We start from the raw sequence: 26,245 nt of genomic DNA, 5'->3' as shown, positions 1-26,245 counted from the left end.
TGATGAGAAATGGTGAATGAAGAATGAGTTTGAGTGAAGGAGAGTGAAAGAAAGGGTGTATTTGAATGCGTATATGTATGTATATATATACTTGTATAAGTGTAGAAAGTGTAGTTTATAAGAGTCAAATACCACCAAATTTAACTTCACCTAGTTGTTAGAAACTTGGCCCTTCACAATTGTTAGACTTAATATTATATTATTATTAAAAACATTTTTAAAAAGAACTTTTCTTTTTCTTAAAAAAAAAAAAAGCTAGGCTAACTATTATTAATGAATAATTTCAGAAGCTCGATCTCAAAAAACCCTTCCTCAGCACACGATTTTTAAGAGTTTAGTCGGTATAATTAGATCAGATAGAATTACAAAAATTCAGATATAATAAAAAAATAGTACTTATTATTCCTTAAAAATGAAAATACAAAAATTAAATTAACAGTTTATTAGTACCTTAATAGTTAATTTTGTTTTACTCTTTTCTTGTGTGGCTTTCTAATCCTTAAGTCTTTCTTTAGGATACTCAATTAGGGTTTAGAAGGTTGTATAAAAGTGGATTTATGACGCACTTTGAGTGGGCGTGAAAAGGGACGAAAGTAAGTAGATGGCGATCACCCTTAGGCAACAAGGAAAGGAGCTTGTATTACACATTTACACTTGTATGTGTGTGTGTAAGCAATGTCATCAAAGGCTGACTTTGTGGGAATTGGTTATTCTTATTCTTGCCTTGAGACCGGCAACTTGAAAAGTCATCATCCTATAATCTAGGTACTCTTACCATTCGGTTTTATTACTGAAATTGATTTTTTTTTACTTGTGACATGTTGTGATAAATGAAAAATATAGATAATTAGAAAATAATAAAAATCACACAAAGATTTTACATGGTTAATTAACAATGTATTTGTTACATTCACGGGCAAAAGGAAAAAAATTTCATTAATATGTGAAGAAAGAGTAGAATACAATATTCAGTTAGTAGATTATGAGGGGTTTATATAGGACCCCTAAAAAACCTATTTAGAATAAGACTAATACTCCTACTAAATACCCTTGCCTTTGGATATCTGTGAAGTGAGTATATGAAGATGTAAGTCATATTATCATACAAAATATTACTATCAATAGTAATTTCAAAAGGGAAAAAGAATATATTCTATAGAAATGTACAATACTTGTAAGGTGATACTTGTACTGTACAGTTTGGAATTGATTATCAATAGACTTGTGATCGGAAAGGTCATTATTCTTGTACAAGGTTATCAGGCTAGAAGTATAGATGTGATACATATGTAATTTTTAATATTTTACTTAAAATAGGCCAAGTGAATCAACTTCAAATTTGCAACATAAACTTTTAATATCAAATCAAAAGACAAATTAAAAAAAAAGTTTAATTGATGATCGATAATCTAAGATTTTACTCCACTACGCAAAGGCGGATGGAAGCTTTGTGTAATGGGGTCATTTGACTCCATTTTTTAAGCTGAAAAAAAAAATTATTTTACTATTTTGGTTCAAAATTCTAACATTTTGAGTATTATATATAAATATAATTTTGTCTAATAAAAATATTATTTTCCCTTCTTAATAAAAATTTAGTAGAAGCATCTTTTAAAACCATTTAAATATAAAATATTAATTACTAATAAATGCAATCCAAAATGTTAAATAAAAATTAATTTATGTTTTTATTTTGACCACGCAATCCATATATGTGCTGTCTGCATTCAAAATAGACAAGTATTATAAAAAAAAAGCTGTAGACCAGCCAGTTCAACAACTTGCAAATAGAGTGGAAAAATGTATACATTAGTACTCACTAGTATTAACTTTATATATTAATTATTTCAATTTAAATATTTAAAATTAAAAAATTCTATACATCATCATTTTGCAAAATTATTAAGTTTAATTTAATAAAAATAAAGTCTGGTTATTTAAAAAAAAAAAATTTGATTTTCCATTCAACTAAAATTATATATAACTAAAAATAGCATCCTAATTCAAGACATAACAAAAAGTAGCCAACATGACTTGACAAGACAGATTAAGCTTAATGAGATTTTATCTCGGTTAGAGTATATATAATATCACTTTTTCTAAATAAAGAATTATGAGTTTAATTCTCACTACTGCTTATTGTAACTCTCTCCTTCCTTCAGCCTGCCCTCGGAAAAAAGGGTAAGGTCAATTATAACCTAAGAAACTAAAAGAATTTGATGCTTTAATTTTTTAAACTGCAACATCAATTAGTTAAAAAAAGTTTAGGTTGTAAGACGCTCAATAATAATAGAGTATCAATGATGATAGAAAAACTTAATGGTACAATTGATAAAGTAGCAAGGCTCAGGAGTATCATGGATAATTACTACTTTCAGTAACAATGCAATCTGTGTCCATTTCAAATGGACACAAGGCTACACCACAGACAACAGTTACTAATTTCCATTGGGCATAAGTAGCAGGATAACATACCTGTAAGAAGATGCAGGCCAATGCAAGAGCTCGCAAATGCGCAATACCGCTCGTATAGCATTAACATACTTACTGTAAATAGCTAAAGGTTGATCGAGTAAGCTCGTTTACAGCCTTCCACGAGAAGCAAAGAGTTGCGATATAGCGCAGCCATCATCTGTTAGGTTCACAGCTACTAAAAACATCATTGGTTAGTTCAACTGCAACACCCTGCAAACTAGTAAGCATCTGATCAGGTTGGTGTAAAAATGTATGCCTAACGATACAGAATTCTCGTGTACTATGGAGTTTGGAGCAAGAGATCCTAAAAACAACAATCACCGAAAGATTGGATTAATGAGCGCACATACACACATACACATTTACACACACATACATAGTGGTGTACCGGGCTTCACAAGGGAAGTTTAGCCTGAATAGAGTACTCCAACTATACATCTTCATGATTTCATCTACCTACCAGTACTCCAACTATAATTCATCATCATCAACATAGCAGTATATCCTGCTCATTGAAGATATGATCAGCGTCCGAAAAGGGAAGGGAGACGACAGACCATACCCTTGTCGAAAGAGATAAGGAGGTTACGGTCATTGAGACCCCTCAACTCAAGAAAGACTTGCAAATGCAAAAAAGAAAGACAAGGCAAGTAGCAAGGGATACCAATTACCACAAAGCTGAAGAAATCCAAACCCCATATGGTAAAATGTAATATAAAGATCTTTATTAATGATAGATGTAAGAACCCAAATTTACACTGATGTACAGTAGTACAAGGCTTCACAAAAGAATGTTAGCCTGAACATCCAACCATACATCTTCATCGACCTATAAAGCTCAAGCTTAATATATCATGTACAAATTTTTTTTCAGCAAAGTAGCAGCAGATACACCAGCTCGCACTTTTCAAATTGAAGTTGCTTTTAACGCCGATGATTTCCCTGTAAGGCTGTATGATTTTGCCTCTAAAAGTCGGAAAATGCTATTAGCCGAGGGATCAAGTACATAGTTAAATGGCTTAGAGCCACCAGACCAAAAGCGGAACAACAAACCAATGGACATGCTTACGACGACCATCATCACCTGTATAAATCAAGAACTAGAATTAGAAAGATATTACAATGGTCCTCAATAACGGGGATAAATGCTGTCATAAATCATAAAAGTACCAAGAAGAATACGAATGTGTTTTCCTTTTCAAGAATTAACTAGCCATGAAAGAGACTACAACATCTGATCACACCCAATTTCATCAAGTTTCTCCCATCAGGCGAGGTTTGGGGATTGGATGAATGCAACATTGCCCTTGTAAAACAAAGAAGTTGTTTCTGCTTGACCCTTTGAAGAGACTGAATATACAAATCAGATGCTTTGAAGTTTCTCAAGAGCAATAAAATGTGGTAGAGATACTGCAATTAGTTGAATCTCACAGATCCAAGCGAATGAATGTTTGTAAGCCAAACGCGTGTAAGAGGCGATATGGCTATGCTTGATCGAGGTGCATGAATGGAGATATTGACATTCTCTGGTTGATAATCCAACTGAGAATTTTAATCCAAGTCGAAGCACTAGATACAACATCAATACGTCAAACAAAGGTGTAATGGGTGTAGTCCGCAATATCAATGTATTCATGTAGACGTGTAGTTCATAACGAACTATAATTCCTCTAAGGCTCAAACTGCAAGTTACCAGAACAAATTAACTTAATCTTTTGGCAAGCCATGAACACTCTGTTTGCACCTGATTAAGCTTTGATAGTCCATATGTATTAAAAGCTTCTAGTATTTTGCAGGAGGTAGCTACATTTATATCTCCATACTGCCTAAAGGATTCCAAATTTACAATTTCCACAATCTTGAAATGAAAATCTCAAGCAATCAAGATACAAAACCTTCTCAATTTCTTACTTTTATATCCACAATCACATACCAAAAAAGTACGACTTACTCATTAAATTCAGTACAAAAAGCCCAAAGATCCCTAGACGTATCAGGATTCAGGATATTGTAACAAAAACAAGCTCTAAACCTAATCAGAGCAGAACATTCTTAAAGCCGACATATTACAGAGTGACTAAATGTCAAATTGTCAAAGTATTGGCAGTTATTCAGAAAAATTTCTAGTTCTCCTTCTATCTCTCGTAGCCATTTTCTTCCCATATCTCGTAAATATGTCTGCTAAGTCAAATAATCCAACCTCTCTCAATTTCTTTCCAACTTCCTCAAACATAATTACACCATCCTCATTGGAGTAGTAATTCAAGAATTTGTTATAGTCAAACCTCGGCACCTCAAGTCCTCTGTTCATGGTTCGTTCAGTATACTTGGTGGCTTCCAGAACTTTACCAGCTTTAACCAAACCCCCAACAAATATGGAATCGAAATTAACAAGGGGGTCATTTCCCTTCCTTCCTCTCTTCCCTAGATGCCCTTGCAATAACATGATATAGGTATGCATAATAGGTTCACACCCTTTTCTTATCATCAGTCTGAAAACATCTGTTGCATCACTGGCCCTTCGCAATTTCAGAAATCCCTTAATCAAGGAATGGTACATGCTTATATCTGGTTTTTCAGTATTTTCCATAATCACATATGCCTCTCGAACTCGATTTTTTGACACAAGACCATATATTAGTGACGCCAATGTTGCATTATCCGGTTGGATTTCTTTCTTTTGCATTTCTTCAAAGACCAAATGAGCCTGAGAAAGTTTGCCCCTTTTACACATCCACTTAATAATGATACTATACGTCGAAAGTCCAACTTCCTCCATCCTTTTCATCCTCATTGTTTGAAAGAGCTTTAAGCCTTGATTAAATTGATTATCCTTGAAAAACCTTTCCATCATAGTATTTACAACATCTATATCAGCTTCAATTCCATCTTCCGTCATCAAATTCCACAACTTTGAAGCCTCAATCACATCCCCAACATCACAAAATCCACAAATTAAGTGCTTATAAGTAACTTGATTTGGTGTAATCCACTCCTTCAGCTTCACCACAACATACTTTGCCTCCTCTACTAGCTTTTCCTTACACAGTGTCTCAACAACCTTATTCAAAATATCCAAGCTATAGCCATACTCATGAGCATTCATCATATGAAAATAATCCACGCATTTCTTCAACTCCCTAGCAGCAGCTAGTGTTTTCAACGCAATCCGAAATGTTTTATCAGTAGCAACTTTTTTCTGTGCCATTTCATTTAACAATTCCCAAAAGAGATCAATGTTTCTAGACTTACCAACTATATCAAGCATCTTATTATAGGTGACAGGGGTGTGTGTGAACCAATGGCAAGACAAAGTAAAATGATAAAAGCAGTAAACTGGTCGCCATGAAAGGGGGAATTTGTTGCATACTTGTAAAAAAAATTCATGACTAAGGCTGAATTCAGTTTTCTGGAGGTGTGCCTGAAGCTTGGAGTCTGATGCATCTTGTTGCTGGTAGAGGATTGTGCATACCCTGAGGAGATGATCAGGGTTAACTGGGGTGACAGGGCTATTAAGCAAAGGTGCATGAGGTAGGAGGAGATATGGGCTGGTGGAAAATTGTAGTGCATGAGTGCGGATGACGAAGTTGATAAATGGCCTGCTGATTATGATTCTTCTGAAGTTCATCTGACTTGAACAAAGCAAAAAAATCAAAAAGCATATGAGAAGGATTTCAAAGATAAAAAACCAATTAAAGGTAAATAGCTAACATAAAAATTCAGTTTATATACTATCAGAAAATATATTAGAAGTACAAGCATAACAAAACCTGAACGAAAATTAGTACTGCCGTTATGCATTATTACAATTCAAGAAAAACTTCCATTACAGCTATCGGGTATACACAAGCCCATGACTTAAGGATATAAGCATGACAGAACCTGAAAGGAACAGAATTATGCAATAGAAATGAAATCCTTGATATTAATCCCGAATTTCGACCAAATGGCAGCGCATATGGCAGAAATGAAATCCATCCATGGTAATTATGTTTCTTCACTGGTCCATTCACCCAAGCGGTAAGTTTTTCATCAATGGAAGAAATGTTGCCCAATTTAGTTCCATACTTCCAATAGGCAATAGAGATATAAATTACAATAGAAGGTTTCGCATAGTTCTCGTCCATGGACAAGTTACAAGGTACAATAAGAGTCTTTTGGCACTCTAAGCTCCACAACAAAGCCCACTCAAATTTTGTATGTCAACCCAGAAAATTTTGGATGTCGGTCAGTCAAACAACATTAACTTATCAATGTTGACTTCACAAAAGCTTATCATTAGTCCATAGCACAATCCTAAAATTACTCCTAAGTCCTATTTACAGGTAACCTAATTCATTTCCGCAACAAAGAGCTCCTTATCAACATTCAGCATATCATTACTCCTAGATTTCAACCAAAATTCTAAAATTTGTACAGAAAAAATCAATTTAGATATAAAATTTTGAATGACAGTACTTATTATGAATCCATTAGCTTAGTAGAACATAGTTAATCCACATAATTGAGATAATCCTCCTTTCATATAATTGAATTAAGCAAATTAGCATACAAAGCTTCTCCTATTCTCTTCAATTCACTAGTATACTTGGATGATTTTTTCACTCCTTAGGTGTTCTTAGTATCAACCTCATTTAGCATACTCCATCCAATTAGAAGTGTACATTTGGACCATCTTCTAGGTTCACATATCATATATTTTATTATGATTAAGGGTTACATAGGTCCTTAATCCATGTAGGATATGCATAAGTAAAAAAGTGGCAAAAAGGGGTAATATTGAAATAAGGAAGAAAAGCGTTAAAAGGTAAATTTGGTTTTGGAAACAGAAGAAAAAGCCGAGTCGGCTTTTCCTTTGGCCAAGGAAAAGCAGACTCGGCTTTGCACACTTGATTCGGTTATATTGGTTTTCCCTCGCCTTGTCCTTTCCTAGGTTCTTGCTTGTAAGTGTAGGAAAAACACATAGATTAGGATATCCTAGTTTCTAACCCTCTTTCTCTGTCTAGATTACTTAGTATTTCTCTTTCTCTCTAAAACTCTCTCATCTTCCAATTGGTGATCATACTTCCATTGTAGCTCCATTGGAGTGTTATTGAAGGCAACAAAGACATCTAGGCTAGACCATGGACCTAGCCCAATTACAGGTGAACTATGTACATCGTTGTGTTGTGTTTGATTGCTTCTTTGTTGCTTTTGCATTGTTGTTCTTGGTAGTGTTTGCATTGGTTCTGTTTTAGGTCTCATTTGTTCAAGTCGGGTCAAGTTCGAAATCCAATTCGTGTGTGTCAGGCAATTGAACAGCTATACATCCAAATCCAATAATCATTTCAAATATCTCGTATAGGTCATCAATTCGAAGATGTTTGATTCAAATCAAAACCAAACCCAAAACCAAATCCTCATATAAGAAATTTGAACATGATTTCAACCTAAAGGTATTGACATTAAATCTAAGTTTCCATACACTAATTCACTCCGATTTCAACCAAAATCTATGTACTAAAAACCAGTAATGAAAAATTTAAGTTGATATTTCAAGAAACAAAGGAAAAAAAAAGAAGAAATCACAGTATCTAGTGTTACAAATAGAAAATTTACCTTAAGATTATTTGGAAACCATGGAGAAAAGCTTCAAATCAAAATGGGAAATTTCCCCGGCCCGTTTTTCCTCTCGAATTGTCCCTCGACGGCTTCGCAGAATTCGACCACGAGCGGGATGGAAGTTTTTGTTTGTGAATTGTTTGGAGGATACATGTTTCAACTTTGAATTTAAGGTTCCGAACTTCCGATATTATGAATTTTTAATACTACAATTTTTTAAAAAAATTTCAATAATAATACTATATTATTAATTATTAATCATTTATAAGTATTGTCTTTCTAAAATAATACCAATATTTATTTATTAGCTAGTTTATCAGTATTTTTGTCATATAATCTTTTTTAATATGTTAAGGATACTTTAAAAAATATTTTTAAGTTGGTATATTCATGATTAATCAAAAATAAATATTGTTATAGCGAAATTAACAAAATGTTATAACATTCACAATGCTTTTTCCAATTTTAAGGATTTTAAATTGACATTGGTATACAAATGAAAATTTGATATAATCTCTTTTAACATGTAAGATGCTAGATTTTTGGATTTTAAATAATAATAAATTTTGAATTATTTGTTTATTTTTTTTTATTGTAGAGTGAAGCAAAAAGTCTAGAAGAAAATCAAATTTTGAATATTTCATATAGAAGGGTATTTGTTTTCCAACTAAGATAAAATATGATTTTCAATTAATTTTAAATTAACTACTTGTTAGTAATTATTAATTGAAATTAGATAATTCATTTTCATTTATTACATGGTAAGCTAAGGGAAGGAGAAGATTGAGTAAAATTACCTAAAAAAACGCAATATTAACTCCAACTAAAATAATATTTAATTTTCAAAATTATAATTAAAGTTATTATAAAGATATATTAAAATTTAAAATTCCCCTCCTTTATGATCATTCTTAGCATCACCTTATCAACACTTTGGGCAACTTCAATCAATATGTCAACCCAAAAAAATAGGATAAAAAATGTTGACAATATTCTTATGGATTTTCCTTTTCGAGAAATCTCGAAAATATTACAAATAACTTTTGTATACGTAGGTGTATTTTACGAATATACAAAACCCCAAATTAACATAGCACGAGTACACTCGTAATTTCGAAAATGGGGTCTATTATGAGTTATGATTCTTTACAAGTTAATACCATGAAAAACTTCTATAGAATTCCAAACCTTCCAATCTTGGGCTATATTTGTATACAAAGTGGGCTAAATGTATCAATCTACAATAATTCAACTCCTAAGGAAGCGCCAAGGTCCGGTACCTGTTCCGATTCTGCACAAAAACAAGCGTATTAGGAACTTGATCATCGAGAAAAAACAAACAAAAAAATCATGTGTTGTTTAAAATACCGCCAAAAGCCAGCGAATGCTCGTAGGCTCATGTATATCGTTAGAGCCATCCAGATACCGATAAAACCATAATGCGAAGAAAGGAACATCAAGCATAATATGCTTACAGCAGCTACCATAACCTGAAAAATTAGGATCGGGATTTAGTCGAAAGAGTTTGTGATACGAGAGAAATATATAGTCGTACAAAGATTATTACCATTGAATTAGCCGAATATGCGAAATCAGATGCTCCGAAGTTAATGCCATCGAAAACAAAGGCTAAGGCGTTGATGGGTTGAGTAAGAGCGACAAACTGTGTCGAAAATTATATCGTTAGTTTTAAGTTTCGAGAAGGTGAAAATTTGTTGTAGTATGAAAAATGAATGTGTAGGAAAGAACACGTACTGGAATGCCTATAGTTATTAGTTTCAAGACGTTGAGATCGTTGGTAAACAATCGTGCTGCAAACTTTAATCCAAACCCGAGCATGAAACATAGTATTAGTCCTAGAACAAATCCTAGCTGCAAATATGAAACAGCGGCCTGATTAATAGGGATACTTTCCGAGGGTGTGATTGGATGAAAAATATGTATATTTGACCCGATGCACCCAGGCCGAAATTTACTGGATGCGGATCAGCGTATGCTCGATACTTGCCTGTAATACTCTCGAGGCAGTTGATGTAGCTCTCTCGAAATCGTTCTTTGCGAATGCATTTGCAAGTATTGCCTGCAAAATGTCGAAAATCCTCATAAGATAAATAATTAGACGCTAGACCAGCGTCATATGATTTGCAAATCGAAACAAGCAAATTACGGTCGGTTTTAGGCTTTTTTAAAACCATTTTGATTGCAAATTCAGAAGGCAAACTAACTAGCGAATTATGTTTCACGGCGCTAAACAAATGATGAATATGCAACGATTTCAAAAAGCGTAACGGTATGAACACATAACAAAAGAAATCGTATAGAAGTGAAACGGAACCTGGCCAGCAACAGCGAGTCCGTCAGCAAGAAGAGATGTCGCCAACCAAACTTGCAAGCAGATCTGAAAAGCCGCCATTGCTGTGGATCCTAGCCGCGCAGCCAGAGATGCAGCTAAGGTCACACAAAATGTCACAGCTATAACCCTCATTAATAGAAGAAAACCTGCAAGAAAACACAAGCATTAAAACGAAGCATTCGTTTTCAGATCTTGTTTAGACGTAGTACAACTGTATAAGAAATCGTTACCATTTTTGAGGAACCGGCTGAATTTGAGGTTTTTGATACTCGGGGGTAAGAGATCGACTACTTGAATTAGTCTTCTAAACAAGATGACTGAAATTACGTACCTAATATGATCGACGTACCCAGTTAGTAACATATATACAAGATAAAACTCGAAAGGTAATTAGTGAAACATGATTCGCTAGTTAGTTCCCCTTTTGAATTTGCGATTCGCTCAAAATGATTCAGAAATAGCCTAAAACCGACCATAATTCGGTTTTTTCGATTCGCAAAATTCGCGACGTGATTAGTGAATCATGTAACACTAGAAAGGTTACATTAGTTGCATAAGCTTACTGTGATATAACATGGGCAATCGCTGCACCACTGACTCCCCACCGAAAAACAAACATAAAAATCGGGTCAAGAATTATGTTTGTTACATCCCCTGCAACTGCAAAGTTCAAGTGAAAGAATCAGTTCATCGTCATCAACATCATACTCGGTATATCCAGCTCATAGAAACTACGATCAGGGTCTAATGAGGGTTGGATGATGGGCGATAGACCATACTCTTATCATTTGAGATAAGGAGGTTGCATCCAGTGAAAGCAAATAACTCACCAGTGGCATATAGAGGAGTCTTGGTGTCCTTGAAACCGCGGAAAATCCCCTGCATAGCTAATGAAACAAGAACTGAAGGAGCACCGAATGATCTCAAAGTCAAGTACCTTAAAGCCGGGGGCAGCATAGGTGAATCCTGGTTAACCAAACTATATGCTGTCATCTCTCAAGTGATTTCTTATACCAAACGAACCCTTAAAAGGAAATTGTACTTACAGGTTTGACACCCATGTAATTCAGTAAAGGCTTTGCAAGAGAAATGAGGAAAATCGCCTGAAGTAAGCCAAGAATAGCACCAATAACCAAAGCTGAGGAAGCGGATGGAATGTGTCGCCTTTGAGGCTTGCAACCTTCCATGCTTAAGCTACCCGTTTCAGATTTCACACTAATCACCTTTGAATCTAAAACAAAACATCACGGTCATAATAACCCATTTCAGATGTATGTATTAGTCAATAGGTGTTCATTCAGGTTATCGGGTTGATTTTGGATCAGGTGTTTTGGGTCGGTTTGAAATCGGGTTTTGTGCCCGTACAAGTTTTACATAATTGTAAATCATTTCTGAAGTCGGGTCAAATCAGGTCTGTTTTGAACACCTCTATGTATTACAACAAAGTACAAACATATATATACGCATACCTAAACCTGATTGAGGTAGTAGCTCTTTGGCTTCGTTTGTACATATAGGATTGGATTCCAAGCTTCCTAATTCTTGTTCCTCGGAATTCAGTTCCGCCACAGCATCTTCCTCGGCTACAAAAGAAGTTGTGACACTAACAAGAGGGAAGATTGCGATTCGTGATACTTGATTGAAAAGAGCTATGGAAACTCCAACAGCAGCAAGTTCATTAGACCCTGTAAAATACAACATATAGAATCAAACTACCAGCCCAAGAAAACATTAACTACAAATCAATCAGCACCTAACATAATTGCATACATATACTAATCCTATACTCCATGTCAATATAACAGAGGAAGTATATGTTATGATTCCTATAAACTGTTACACAAATTCTTGTGTTAGTTTGTCTTTCTGTGAGACGTGCTCGATATATGAGCTGAATTGCCCAAATACTATTATTAGCATATGGTTTCATTGTTTTGAGGTCACCTCACCAAGAGACGGTATCCCACAAAAATAACTCAATACTAGAATTATCTCTTTTTAAATTTGCTACATTAAACGATTGAAATAAAAGTTTTTTGAATCAAATTCAAAGGAACTATGATTCCTATCAACAAAATCATGTTTTTTCAAATATTACAACATTTCATTAACCCGCTTTTTAGTGTCATTGAGTGACTCCCACGTATGTAATCAAAGGACAATTATACAATAGCCTCGGAAACATTGTTGTGTTTTTCCCAATTATACCAATGAACTAATTTATTTTTTGTATAAAAAGTATATATATAATAATCTAAAAAAAAAGTAGAAGAAAACTCAATATATAAGTTCATTATTATAGGGAAATGAAGTGCAGAAATAGTGGAAGCAAAAAGTTTACCTATTTGACCAATGAAAGCTGTATCAACCAAAGAAGCAATTGGATCAGCTGTTAAAGCAAGTGCAGCTGGAAATGCAATCTGTGCTATTTCCAATCCAAGTTCATCCATCTTCAAAACCATCCTATTTTTCATATAAACCATTATAGATTATCATTTTTAAATATTTTTTTCAATGTCTAGGAGAATCTAAACTTGAACCTGTCTAAGTCATGACCGGAGTCATTTGACTAAAATTATAATAATATTAAATCATTTAACATATAATCAAAAAAATTGTATGTTACACTGAATACATGCAGATGTGAATGTTCGACTCATTCTATACTTATATTCTATGATCCTCTCATAACACTTAATCTTTGTTATACTCAATGAAAATTTGGAAACTTTCAATTTTAATTTAGCTTAACAAACACAATTCAATTAAACCCAAATGGGTTTTCTTGTAAAAAAAACATTATGGTATGAGTATCTAAAATTAAAGTGTGAATTAAATTTCCTAAAGAATTTAAGTGAACTTTATTATTATTAGTAAAGATGAATATAATACCTGGCATTTCTGAAGAAGATAAAAAGGGGAATTTTACTCTTTGATGGAAAGCATAACCCATCTTCTTCTGCCATGGCTTTCAACGGATAAAAGCTTCCTCTTCCTCTTCCTCTTCCTCTTCCTCTTCCTCTTCCTATTATTCAATCATCATAAGCTAAATTATATTATAAAAACTAATTATATTCAAAAATTAATTTCTACCAAAATATGTAAATTAAAATAATACAAAATATAATTGGTATATTTTAGTACCTTCTATATTAAAAGGTGCAAATAATGTAAAAGAGTTGTTTCTTTATATTCAAGAAGATTAAGTAACAAACTGATTGATATAAATACAAGTAAAATTCTAGTGGAGAAGTTCCCAAGTGCCAACCTTTACTTAAAAAAGCAAAAAAACTGAAGAGAGTAATTGGAGGGAAAAAGTGGGCTCTATTTTGGCTTATTATTGATTAAAGAAAAAAATAATAGGAATGTTTGTTACATTAAATTTATAAATATTTTAATTAAAATAACTTTTGCAAATTGCAATTCAATAATGTTTATTTTTCTTATATTAGATTCATTTGATTAAAATCTAATTATTATCACAACTCACAAGTGTACCATAATATAATAATATAATATCTCAAAAAAATAATAATAATACCAAAAAATGACAATTGTATTGATTTAGTACACATATAAAAAAAAGTTTTCGATTCATCTGATTCATCATATCATACTATTTAGTAAAAGCATAGTAGAATCTTTCATATGTCAATGATAGAGAAATAAATTTTCCGCCCAAATATCCTGAAAATTTATAATTTACTATTTTTTAAAAAGCTATTATTCACTTAAAATTATTTATATAAGTTTTCTAAACTAATTAAAATACAGAAAAAAAATTCCAAAATTAATTACTGAGAATGTGTTTTGAGTCCGTAATTAATAACCGTTATAAAATAGTTGTGTGATAATTTGCATGCATAATTTTAATATTTTATTAATATTTTAAAGTGAAGTAAATTATGTCCAAAATAAAGAAGATAATCATCATACTTCATTAGTAATTTTATTAATATTAATAACGGCTAAAAATGATTACGTAAACAATACTGATTCGTGAATTTACTAATATCGTCTAATGTCGTTAGTTTATTTTCTTTGTAGGATTAATAAAAGTTGGAAGTATATAAAACCAAACTTAAAAAGGTTATTTTCGACTTTTAAAAGCAAATATTATTTGCACACCACAAATATAAAATGCACATAATTATTTAACAATAGCCAAAAAATTTATAAGAGAAAAACCTTTTTTTTAAAAAAAAAATGACAGATTAATTTCACCATCATCTGTTTGAACTTTGAAGAGACTTCAATTCCAAATTCGCATTGGAAATGATAACAATTTATGGTGACTAAATAAAGAATCTTGGAAAAGAAAAAGAAATTATAGATGTATTGACTGGTGTCTGTATGAATTCCACGCAAGTATGAAGTATTGTACGGGCTAAGTTTAGTGAGAGATAGTATTTTTGAAAGATGTATTTTAAGTTCAGTCTATTAAAAATTAATATCTATTTATAGTATTTTTAATATCTATTTATATTATTTTTAATATCGTATCTTTAATGTTTACTTTTAATATTTTAAATGTCTACTTTTAATATTTTAAAAAATATATAATGAGTCAGTCCAATTAAAAATGATCTATTTAGAATTTGTGATTATTTTATGGCTACAAAGGATGATGCACAATTCATAATAGGCCAATCATCCATGAATTGATTCATAATCATACATAATAAGGCATGTATATGAGAAAAGTTAACTGCGTATTAACGATATTTTATTTTAAAACCATTGTAAAATGAGCAGCCCATCAAATTTTATATGTTTGTCAAAATCATTGTTTTTGGATGTGGGTAATCCAATATACTCGTTTCTATCTTCATGGTGGCTTTGTCGTCAATTGTTATGGTTGTTGTTTTTGTTGCTAAATTGTATATGTGGATTATAAGGCTAGTAAATTTATTTTGTGATTCACTATTCATGTGTTGTTTTGAATGTAGGATAGATTTTGAAAATGCATTACTTGTTTTAACCGACATAAAATTGAACTTTTTATGTTTATTTTTAGAAAAAATTACTTAGAATAATCTAATATATTTATTATTTTCCTACAATAATCCCACCTATTGATTAACCATGAATAATCCGAAATTTGACTCGATAATCGGATGACTTGTTATAGCAAGTTTTTTTTTAAAAAAAAAGATAAATTAAAATAAAATTTTCGAAAAAAATGTTAAAAAATGTTCAAAATAAATTACGATTTTTTTATTATTTATAATATTTTATGTAAATTCAAGTTTTTTTTTGTGAATTACCTACTATAACAGGTCATCAGGTTATCTAAGTTTATTCTAGGCAAATGTCCCTTAAAGTTGGAATTATTCATGGTTAATCAATAGGTGAAACTATTGTAAGAAAATCATGAAAATGTTGGATTATTCTAGGTAATTTTTTCTTATTTTTATTAATTAGGTATAAACTAATGCTCGTAATCAATCCATTATTTAAAGTTTTTTATGTCAATTAAACGTTTTTTTAATCCAAACTAACACGCTAATGAATATAACGACATGTTTTGGTTTTTGTCTTTTATTATGATACAAACTTTTAAATTCAAGTATAAGATAGACTGAAAAAAGTGAGAAACGTTGTTATTCTTATATACGTGAAAAGAAAATAAAAATTATAAGACTTGAGATACGACTTTTTATGAGAGTAGGCCTTAAGAATAAGATTATAAAATTAGCATTTAAGGACAAAGGATGTGCATGATTAATTTGAAAATATCAATGTGTTTAAGCAAGAACTAACTTTGCAATTTATTTACATAAAAAAAAAAAAAACTTTGCAAATTGTGATTATGTGTTGTTACACATTTTTGGATATGAATAGAGTTTCCTTCAGATTCTATATTACTTTCAGAATCTGAAAAAACCCGCATTTAATATAAATTTTTTTATAGATTTAAGTTAAATAGTGTTTTTCTAAGAGACTGATAAGTTATAAGTATGTTTTTCTTTCTTTTATATTCGACAAGTAGATCTTAAAGACTATGAAAAACATTTCTAAAATGCGCGCCTAACTCATTTACTATCTTACAATGACACTATCACACTAGGAAGGTATTTGATTTGGCCAAAATTGTTTTACTTGAAAGGCCTTCCTAACATCTTTCAAGTGTAATGATCGGGGCATATTTTTCATTTTCTGGATATTTTTCAATTTTGATTTTAAAGGTATCAACTTTGACTTTAAAGGTATCAATTTTCAAAATTGATAAATTCTAAAAAATTAAAATGTTATTACACGCGCGAATTGTGTCGGCCCAAATTGACGGTCTCATTATGAGGCCGTCTCATTCAAGACCAACTAAAATCTTTTTTATTTCACGTGAAAAATACAAATATCATATCAAATCATAACATCATACTTAATTCTTGCTTAATGGTAGGATACGGAAGGAGTGGCAACAAAAAAAATCATATTCATACCTTTTAAAAAGAGGGCAGGAGAAATGCGGTCAACAAGACCACAAATAAAGCGATGAGTAGGATTGATAATGTATAAGGTATGCTACATGCTGATTCCATAAATAACCAAATGAAAATACAAATGATAATTAATTTTTTTATACGATGAAAAATTCTTAGAATGTAGCAGTATTTTTTTTATTACAAGGCAGGCTAAACAGAAAAAGACCAACCCATTTTAATAAGTCGTACTTATTTTTTAATTGAAACAAAACTCAATTCTCCGAAAAAAGAATTTTTCTAATATCCTCAAAACCAAATTTCTTTCATATCAAAATTTACATCTAGAAACAAGTTGTAAAAAGGGAACTAACACTAGACAAAAAAGCCGTGACGAAGTACTTATTAAGTTTCTTCTTTCAAACACTCTCCTATAATTAGTGATACTAATTACTGTCTAATCACTAGATTTATAACTTTGTATAGCTAAATCAGCCACTTACAATCTATATGTATGCATTAATGATTAATGATTGGACAAAAGAGTAATTTGTGAATTACTATACATGAACTTGAAAATTAAGAAAGGAAGATCAAAGGAAACTCCATAAATAAACTTTTCAAGTTTGCATCAATTTAATGGATTATCTATTCATTAATTCACCTTCAATACAATTTTTCGTTATCCCAAAGTTCTTAAGTGACTTTCACTTAGGATTGGGCTTTAGAGAACAGATATACAAAACTTTATCCTTGTATTAATCCTTGATAGCAAACATTATGATTTATGTACAACTTAATGTATTTAAAAATTACAAATAATTAAATAAGTCATTAAATTTAATCCAAAATCAAAAACTATAAATCTATGGCAACAACGAAATAAGGGACACATTTAATTGACTATTAGGGTTCATTGATTTGAATTATTCTGTTTAGAAGGAAAAAACTTAATTTTACTTTATTTATCTCTTTGAATTCACTACATTAGAAAAATTAAAATGAGAGTATTTTAAGCAAATTTAAAAAAATAGATAAAGTATTTCAGGGTAACAAAGATAATTTTAAATAGCATGTAATGTTTCATTCCATAAGGTTATTCTTATAACTATGCTTATTAATATTAAATTTTCTCAAAAACTCTTTTATAAAATTTATAAATTTTATAATGCGACAATTTCAATGAAACAAATGAAATAAACTTTTATAAAGTTTGGACAAAGGGAGGGATACATATCATTCCCACAAGACTAATGTAGAGAAAGTGAAACGAGCATGTGTATCAGATTCTTATTTTTTGTGCATTAAGTTCTTCTATCAGCAATAGGAATCCTTTCAAATGTTACATACTTTTCTCACTTCAGTATTGAATATAATATGTTGTGAGAGGAAAATATTATAAGTAGAAATGTTTGTTTAAATAGAAAATTTAAAAAACACAGAAAATAATACAATTTTGCAGAAAAAAAACATTTATAAACAATTTAACGCAAACAGGATAATTGTTAAACTGAAAGAGGGCTGATTTTTTTGACTCTCAATAACCTGATGGTTAGTCATAGGCTTATTTCTGATAACAACAATAATATCAGAATCTTAATCCTAAAAGATTATAGTCGGCTCTATGAACTAATATATTAGTGTCAATGACCATCCATATTGATTATTTTCCATTCATTTTGATTTTCTTCGTTTCTAACAAAAGATCACAACTACAACAATCTTTAAAAAAATCTAAAATATAAAAATGTAGAGAAAAAAAAGGCTCGGCTCTTTTCTATATTATCGATGAAACTCGCAACTTAATATTGCTCGTATAATGAGAAATAGCATGTATAAATTAAATTTGTATATATGAGGCTTTTATTTGCTAAAATCCCAAAAATAAATAAATAAATAAATGGGCATTGGATATGAAGTAGTCTATTGAAACTCTGCTTTGCTATCTTCTCTCAACATCAACTTTTAAAAGAAAGCTTTGTTAGAAATGCTCAAACTCATGGTGTACAATTTTTGGGGGCCCTTGTAATCGACTTATAAACAGCTTCCTGTTAAAGCAAATTTAGCATCCACAAAAAGAGAAAAAGATAATTCTATTAAAAAAAATATATGGGTCTTGATTAAAAATACAAAAAAAATAAATTAAGAGTATAAATTTTATCTTTCATCTTTGAGAATTTAGGCACAATCTTTTAATAAGAAAGGTTGCAATAACTAATAATGATGTCAATCAAGGTGATTTCTAATTTTGGTGTAACTTTTAGTCTAAGGTGAATCGGAAGAATTATGAATTTTTCTAGTGATTGAGCGCCTTTTCAAGTTTCAATTCTCACCAAGTATAAACAGGCTTGCTCGTAGAGATTTTCTTACCTACTCGCGAATAAAAAAAAAGAAAAACAAAAAAATTCTCGATAACATATCCTCCCGTAACATTTCTTCGATATCAAAATGGTCAAGATTCGACCCATATCCAAAAATTTAGTAAAGCAATCTTGACCAAATGTTGAAAATAGAATATATTTGTCAATTCTGACAAATTTATTCTCACCATAAAACTCTCACATAGAAAAATATAAGGCAAACTCACAAAAACAAGGAGAGCTTTAAAATTCTTTCACCAAGGACAAACAAAGAACTTGGACCACATAATACATTAATTGTCATACTCAATTTGTTACATTTATCTTTATTACAATAACATAATTTATCATATTCTCTAAAACCAAAAACACATACTAAAATACAGGAAACAATTGTAGCAATCTCTAATAAACGAGTAGTATAAATAATAAAAATACCCTTATAAACCTTCCTAAAATCCAAGCAGTAAGAACAAACACATTGTAATCCACGGAGAATCAGATCTTGTTTCAGTTGAAGCAAGTATCGAATAATTCAGATAAGATCTTGAGATCAAATCTCACCTAGTCATCTCTTTCTATCAGTCTCATAATAAAATAAAAATTGTGGTCCACGTAGGATCTCAAAAACCTTGTTCTCCAATGGTCTGATCACTGATGTCCTTGTCAAAAGTTTTATCAAAAAGGTTCTTCTAATCTTTTGCGTGGTTGGTTTTACTACAAATTCTGTGAAGTTTATACAACACCCCATTTATCAACAACTAAAGGCATATATGCAAAGTCATAAGAAATCGGATTTAAGGGTCTCTATCATATTGACTAGATTTAAGGGTCCAATGCATTAGTGCAAAATATCATATGCATCACCGTATCAAAACTGTATTATAAAGATTTTGAACTACAACAATCAAAATGTAGGCTAAGATATCGTGAAAGTCATTTCACGACCATACCAACGCCATATGTTTACACCATACTACAATGCACTGAATTCAATCATCATTACACCCAATAAATCACGCTTATAGAAACTATTATCGGAGTTTGAAGACGGATGAAAGACAACTGACCATACTCTCATCAAAGGAGAGAAGACGAATGCGGCCAGTCTCGAGAAAGGCATGCAAATAATCTTATTCAATCCAACCCTAAACTACTTGAGTAAACTACTATGGGATTGGACTTCGGTATAGAAGTTCGACATCAAAGGGTGTTTTATCATAGCCATTTAAGTAGAAATATGCACATAAAAGGAAATTTCTCTAATATGATAATAATTTGTGGAATTGTCCACTATTGTACAACGAATAATGATAGAGATATATATGTAGTGATGAAAACTAGCAAAAACAAACCACAATTCATAGTAATACAAGTTATTTGAACTACAAAGTACAAACTTTATATTTAGTTTTTCGGTTTCTTCATCCGTTCATTTCATAGGAACAAGACAGGAAAATAATTTATAATGACGAAAGAATGATAAACAAAATTGAGAGGCTACCTCTATGAGTTTGTTTTGTAAATGTATTTGCGAGAATAACGAATTGCAAGGTCAACAAATTCAACGAGCATCTGATCACCATAACCCGATGGCCTTCCACCAAATGCCACCCACTCCGAGCCAGATAAGAATGTTCACGATCGAGACAAGGAAGCCAAAGCCCCACCATGTGGGAAGGGGAACATAATTAGCGCCATAAAAAACGGGAGCAGAACCGATACCATAGTGTGTAATGCCACCCATAAGGTTAGAGAGGAACGAGAGAACAATTGCGGCCAAAAAGGGTGGAGTTCCTAGTGCGCTCGCAACTGATAGGAAGGCTGTAAACATGGCACCTATGTGTGCAGCTCCGCTAGCAAAGAAGTAATGAGAGTAGAAATAAAGCAGGACGAGAATTCCAAAGGACATCTGCCATGATAGACCTAAACCACCAACAACCTGAGAAAAAAATGTCTTCGTTGTGAGAAAATTAATCGGTCGGGGATGTAGTTTGTAGAACCGTAGCTTAAAAAGAGGTATTTCCAAAGGTTTGAGGCTATAAATTGCTAATTACTTGCAATTATAACTAAAGTTACTAAAAGTTACGAGCCAAATTACCGAAAGTTCTAGTCAATAATGTGAAATGAATTCCATAGAAGATTCTATAACAAGATTTTAATCTACTTAAGCACCGCTAACAAAATAACTTAAAAGAAAACCCACCTAGATGATTACATTACCGTTCAAATCTACATCATTATAGTACCAAGTGTATTCCGCCCATAAGAACTATGATCAAGGTCCGGGGAGGAAAGGAGGGCGAAAACCCATTACAGTTCAAATCTACATCATCATCGTATCCAGTATATCCCGCCCATAATAACTATGATCAGGGAGAGAAAGGAGGGCAACAACCCATTACCGTTCAAATCTATTGCTAGAAATATCTCCAAACAATTACTTAGATAGTAACATGATGGGACGTAAAAGTTACATACTCCTCTACCCCTTCAAGTTCACAACATTGTGGTTTTCTATGTGCGATTTTTGACTACAATGTAGCAAACCCAAAAGGACGGAGGAGTCGAAACCAGATATCACTAATGTTTCAAATGACCGATTGGTAGTTAACCACAGAGGGTGTTGCTTTCCTGTTAAATTCAAAGCATGACGAACATCACAAACCGTAGATTATAGGCATAATTAATTAGATTGATAGTAGCAATAACACAAAGTTGCAGGGAAGACGACCACTTCAAGCATACTCAAACGACTATACGAAAGAAAACAAGTATTCCGAGGGAAGGAAGGAACACAGACCTTTACTACGGTTTCACTGAACCATGCAATGAGGCCATATTTATTCAGGTAACCAGCCATGGCGATAAGAGCAGCAAACCACGTAAGGGTATCCCAAGCAACTGACTCAGCTAAGCACTCCTTCCAGGTCACGACACCAGTTATAAGCAGCACAGATAATCCAAGAATTGCAGCGGTGACAGCATCAACGTTCAAAATTCCTCCAAAAACCCATAATCCCACCTGATGTATTTGTCACAAAGAAAGCATATTACGGCTGCCACAACAAGGACAAAGTACAACAAAGCAAAGTGTACATGCTATACACATTGAAAACGTAATACAACGAATCTTAAGGGATATCTAACAACACGGCTTTTACGGAGTAGTTTAATCATTCTTCACAATAAGCAACCCAATAAACATGATTAGCTAATCCCAAAGCAACTACCATATGTCTCTCCTACTATAGGTAGATGGAAAACTTTAGCAAGTAGGATTTATTATGCCTTAATTCTCATCAAGCTTAATGGATCAAACAAATATCGGTTTCAAAATCATGAAGCTTTTATCAAGTGCAGTGTAACATAATTCACTAGCTAATACACTTGTATTGAATTCGCGTTTCGCTCAATTGTTCCCAAGAATAGCCCAAAACGACCATAATACGCTTTTTTTCAATTCGCGATTAGTGAATCATGTGACAATGATGAAGTATAAATATAACTTAGTCTAAATCAAAGGCTTATGCAGCTAAGAAATGCGGAACCAACTCAACCAAAGAGACAGGGCTAGATGTATCAGAACATCCAACTTAGGACCAAAATAATTTCATAGAAGCACTTGGTATTACAGACATAGCTTAACTGAAATACTAATTATAACCAAAAATAACTTAAATTTAGCACTGCATTACAATACAAATCATTCCATCAAGGACATTTGCAAATTTGCAAGCCAAAACAACAATGTATTTAGCTACTTCCTTCGTTCTTATTTACTTACACCCAAATATTTTTTGGGTGCTTCCAATGCGTTAGTCAAGTTGCTTATATCTTTGAGATATAAATAACTAAAAATTACAAAAATTTGATATTATAAAAAATATGCGACGAGATGCATAAAACAAGATCTCACACGACTATGTGTTTTTCTCGTATGATAGCCGCAATATGAAAAGTTAGTTTTGGTGCAAGCAAAAAAGAAAGGAGGAAGTACTAAGTTTTGAATATGACAGAAATTTGATGAATTAGGAGTACATCCTAAACTAGCATCCATTCAATAAAACAAACCACAATTCAAGTCCAAACCCATCAAATTTTGCACAATAAAACCAGCATTCATTGCAACAAAACAAACAAGCCACAATACATAACAACAACACTTCATTACCAAAATACAATTACGAGTCTCCCACTTAGGTTGGAGGGACAAATGTGCGCAACCTCAGCCTTGTTAGTGATAACAAAACGGTGTTTCTAATTGACCTTTTGCATCAAACATCATTAACAACTTCAACATGAATAAAACAAAAACCACTCATGATTTAATGAACCACTTTACATAACATATTCACATCATCAAAACATCCAAAGAAACCAACATCCACCAACAAAATTAACCCAAAAGAAGAAATTACCGTCAGAAGCAAAGTAACAGACATAATGATCTCATTCTTGCTCATAGGACCCATCATCTCCAACTTCTCCTTAGCGAGGCGAGGCGCATCAGGACTACTCTTAACCTCAGGAGGGTAAACAATATACAATAACAAAGGAACAACAATCAAAGAAACTAACCCAGGAACAAAAGCAGCTTTAGCCCAATCCATCCAACCAATTGTTTGATTAATTGTATTAAATGTCAAATTAGCACTTAAAGGATTAGCAGCCATAGCAGTCAAAAACATAGAGCTAGAAATCACAGAAGTTTGAAAACAAGTAAGCATTAACCAAGCTCCTAACTTTCTTTCAGTTCCATCACCAGCATTACTTCCACAAGCAATACAAAGAGCTTTAACTAATGGCAGAAAAATCCCACCAGCTCTAGCAGAAACTGAAGGAATTGCAGGGGCTAAAAGTGCTTCACTAAAGACTAAACTGTAACCTAACCCTAATGAAGAAGAACCAAATAATTTGACAAATTGGTAAGCAATTCTGTTTCCAAGACCAGTTTTTATAAACCCTCTAGCAAAAAAGAAAGCAAGTGCAATTAACCATGGAATCGGGTCACCAAAAGCAGAAAAAGCAGCTGAAAAAGTTAAAGTTTTGGTTAAAACTGATGCACCTAAACCCATTAATGCAACAGCACCTAAAGGGAGAGGTTGAGTTATGATTCCTACAATTGTTGCAAGAAAAATTGAAAGAAGTTGCCATGCATTTTTGGATACACCATTTGGTGTAGGGATAAACCAGATCAAAACTCCAGTAAGAATTGCAGCTAATAAGGGTTTTAGGGCAGCTCCTTGGGGTTTGGGGGGTGATTGAGGAGGTGGGTTTGTGGCAGAAAAACAGATTGTCTTGAGTTTATGGGGATTGTGGTGATGGAGAAGAGATGTAGGGGGGAAAAGGTTGTGTGTTTGGGTAAAAAGTGAGGGTTTTTGAGGGGTAGATTTGATAGATTTGAGAGATTTGATGGAAATGGAGGGGTGAGATTTGAAGGAAGATGAAGAAAGTGATGGAAGAGATCTGAATGAAAGAGGATTTATTGGTGTTGAGGTGAAATTCAGAGCCATGGACGCCATTGTTGAAGGCTATTTGGCTCTGAGTTGCAGAGAAAAAAAGATGGAATTTTTAGGTGGTTTTAATTTTGGGGAGTATTTGTTTAGAGTTTAAAGATGGGTAGATTTGTGAATGACAATTGGGCATTAGATGTGGATCCATTGGTGGTGTAAACTGTAAACTGCCAACTGGTATTTGGCAAAGATTCAAGATTTGAATTCTGAGGTGTGAGTTTTTTGTTTGTTGCTTCATTTGTTTGGAATGGATTTTGAACCTTTGTGTTTTTTGGATCATACTGTTTGTTCGGGTTATCGGATTAATTTTAGATTAAGTGTTTCAGGTTGGTTCAAAATTGGATCTTATGTCCATATTGATTTTTATATTGATATAAAATCAGTTTTAAGTCGAGTCAAATCGAATTTGATTACAAAGTCGAGTAAATATCGAATTATTAGATGTATTTTAAACATCTCTCATCTTTTATGTTTAATTCACTATTAAAAGTAATATTTTTCCTCGCTATATATTTTTAGAGACACATGGGTATAAACTACTATATCATAAATGTGAATACATTACGCACCCACATGTCGCGACCACCATGCATTATGTTGTGCTTAAGAAATTGTGTTATTTTTTGGGTTATCCACGTAATATTCTTGTGTCTAATACTATTTTGTCAAGTTGTGATATAAATAGTATTGTATCATATCGTGCTTAGCTACCAAAAATAAAGTTTTATTATTGAAATCATGATGTCTTAAGTCGCACATGTGCCCTATTTATTATGCATCATACAAATCTTATTATATTATGTTAGTGTTATGAAAAAAATTGTGCCGTGCCTCAAGCACGATCGGGTTGCCATGTTTCATGTCATGCTGGTGCTTAAGCAGATCATATCATGTCGTTTTTGTGTTTGCACAATTTGCCAAAAGCAAGCTTTTGAGCCAACTTTGTCCATTCTACTTTAAAACTAGTCTGTAATGAGCCAGAGCGATCAATCACCACTCACTACTCCATTTAGCCAAAGTCAAACAGTACTGAGGGATGCATGTTTGGTAGCTCCCTATGAGTGACTATCTAGTTGGTTTTGCACTTTTGCTTTATCGATCGGAGGAAAAGCCCAAATAATTTTTGTAAATAATTTTTAGTCAATTAAAATATTGACTTTAAAACTAAAATCTAAAATAAATAGTTGTTTTGGTTGTTTTTGTTCGTTGTTATTACCTTGTTAGGTATTTTTTTCTCTTGCAAACAAACAAAAATCAATATCCATTTTACCAAATAGAAGTATTTCTTTAACAGTTATTCTATTGTGAGATGATCTTAGCTGTGTAATTGGTCCAGGTCCAATAATTTTTTAAAAATATTTTGACATATTAATTTTACGACTTAAAAGGACTATTTAAAGACTTTAAAATATAATTTTAAGACTTAAAAGGTCAGTCTCTAAGTTTTTAATATTAACTTTAATGATTGAGTCATTTTATTTTAAAGTTGAAATGAAAATAATATTCTGCAATTAGTCT

At 32.3% G+C, this 26,245-nt stretch overlaps 3 protein-coding genes across 8 annotated transcripts; all 3 read right to left on the bottom strand.

Annotated features, from left to right (window-relative positions):
* Window positions 1-3,176: 3,176 nt before the first annotated feature.
* LOC130828753 (putative pentatricopeptide repeat-containing protein At1g26500) lies at window positions 3,177-8,325 on the bottom strand. 3 transcript variants are annotated; one of them, XM_057694722.1, is made up of 3 exons: window positions 8,074-8,325; window positions 3,646-6,103; window positions 3,177-3,559 (listed from the first exon to the last, which is right to left on the bottom strand). In XM_057694722.1, the coding sequence occupies exon 2, from the start codon at window positions 6,101-6,103 to the stop codon at window positions 4,583-4,585; it is 1,521 nt and encodes a 506-aa protein (XP_057550705.1). In that variant the 5' UTR covers window positions 8,074-8,325; the 3' UTR covers window positions 3,177-3,559; window positions 3,646-4,582. The 3 variants fall into 3 exon arrangements, with proteins under 3 accessions (XP_057550705.1, XP_057550703.1, XP_057550702.1); XM_057694720.1 differs by having other exon boundaries at window positions 3,646-6,107; window positions 8,074-8,322; XM_057694719.1 differs by having other exon boundaries at window positions 3,177-6,107; window positions 8,074-8,322.
* Window positions 8,326-9,018: 693 nt separating this feature from the next.
* On the bottom strand, window positions 9,019-13,834 carry LOC130828752 (protein DETOXIFICATION 42). 2 transcript variants are annotated; one of them, XM_057694718.1, is made up of 14 exons: window positions 13,574-13,834; window positions 13,322-13,454; window positions 12,771-12,892; window positions 11,899-12,114; window positions 11,476-11,660; window positions 11,260-11,395; window positions 10,993-11,089; window positions 10,660-10,760; window positions 10,412-10,575; window positions 10,085-10,156; window positions 9,832-9,948; window positions 9,644-9,739; window positions 9,445-9,566; window positions 9,019-9,367 (listed from the first exon to the last, which is right to left on the bottom strand). In XM_057694718.1, the coding sequence occupies exons 2-14, from the start codon at window positions 13,393-13,395 to the stop codon at window positions 9,325-9,327; spliced, it is 1,545 nt and encodes a 514-aa protein (XP_057550701.1). In that variant the 5' UTR covers window positions 13,396-13,454; window positions 13,574-13,834; the 3' UTR covers window positions 9,019-9,324. The 2 variants fall into 2 exon arrangements, with proteins under 2 accessions (XP_057550701.1, XP_057550700.1); XM_057694717.1 differs by having other exon boundaries at window positions 13,322-13,448.
* A 4,673-nt stretch (window positions 13,835-18,507) lies between these two features.
* LOC130796727 (dicarboxylate transporter 1, chloroplastic) lies at window positions 18,508-24,931 on the bottom strand. 3 transcript variants are annotated; one of them, XR_009038741.1, is made up of 4 exons: window positions 23,633-24,880; window positions 22,015-22,236; window positions 20,716-21,153; window positions 18,508-18,899 (listed from the first exon to the last, which is right to left on the bottom strand). XR_009038741.1 is itself a non-coding variant. In XM_057659099.1 (3 exons), exons 1-3 carry the CDS (start codon window positions 24,734-24,736, stop codon window positions 20,791-20,793), a joined length of 1,689 nt encoding a protein of 562 aa, XP_057515082.1. In that variant the 5' UTR covers window positions 24,737-24,931; the 3' UTR covers window positions 20,553-20,790. The 3 variants fall into 3 exon arrangements, 1 of the variants encoding a protein (XP_057515082.1); XR_009038740.1 differs by lacking the exon at window positions 18,508-18,899 and adding an exon at window positions 19,483-19,937 and having other exon boundaries at window positions 23,633-24,931; XM_057659099.1 differs by lacking the exon at window positions 18,508-18,899 and having other exon boundaries at window positions 20,553-21,153; window positions 23,633-24,931.
* Window positions 24,932-26,245: the final 1,314 nt, after the last annotated feature.

This window comes from Amaranthus tricolor, chromosome 12 (genome assembly GCF_026212465.1).
Source record: "Amaranthus tricolor cultivar Red isolate AtriRed21 chromosome 12, ASM2621246v1, whole genome shotgun sequence".
In the NCBI taxonomy this organism is placed as follows: domain Eukaryota; kingdom Viridiplantae; phylum Streptophyta; class Magnoliopsida; order Caryophyllales; family Amaranthaceae; genus Amaranthus; species Amaranthus tricolor.
The sequence above is the reverse complement of the archived record's forward strand: the minus strand, read 5'-3'. Positions and strand labels throughout refer to the sequence as shown.

Excerpts from the sequence above, each read along its gene's own strand:
- LOC130828753 (XM_057694722.1), bottom strand. The coding sequence starts at position 6,103 with ATGAACTTCAGAAGAATCATAATCAGCAGGCCATTTATCAACTTCGTC.
- LOC130828752 (XM_057694718.1), bottom strand. The coding sequence starts at position 13,395 with ATGGCAGAAGAAGATGGGTTATGCTTTCCATCAAAGAGTAAAATTCCC. Across the intron at positions 10,576-10,659 it reads CAGCCGGTTCCTCAAAAATG|GTTTTCTTCTATTAATGAGG; the intron begins GTAACGATTTCT and ends GTTTTCTTGCAG. Across the intron at positions 9,567-9,643 it reads CATATTCGGCTAATTCAATG|GTTATGGTAGCTGCTGTAAG; the intron begins GTAATAATCTTT and ends CTAATTTTTCAG.
- LOC130796727 (XM_057659099.1), bottom strand. The coding sequence starts at position 24,736 with ATGGCGTCCATGGCTCTGAATTTCACCTCAACACCAATAAATCCTCTT. Across the intron at positions 22,237-23,632 it reads CTGTTACTTTGCTTCTGACG|GTGGGATTATGGGTTTTTGG; the intron begins GTAATTTCTTCT and ends CAAATACATCAG. Across the intron at positions 21,154-22,014 it reads TCAGTGAAACCGTAGTAAAG|GTTGTTGGTGGTTTAGGTCT; the intron begins GTCTGTGTTCCT and ends TTTTTTTCTCAG.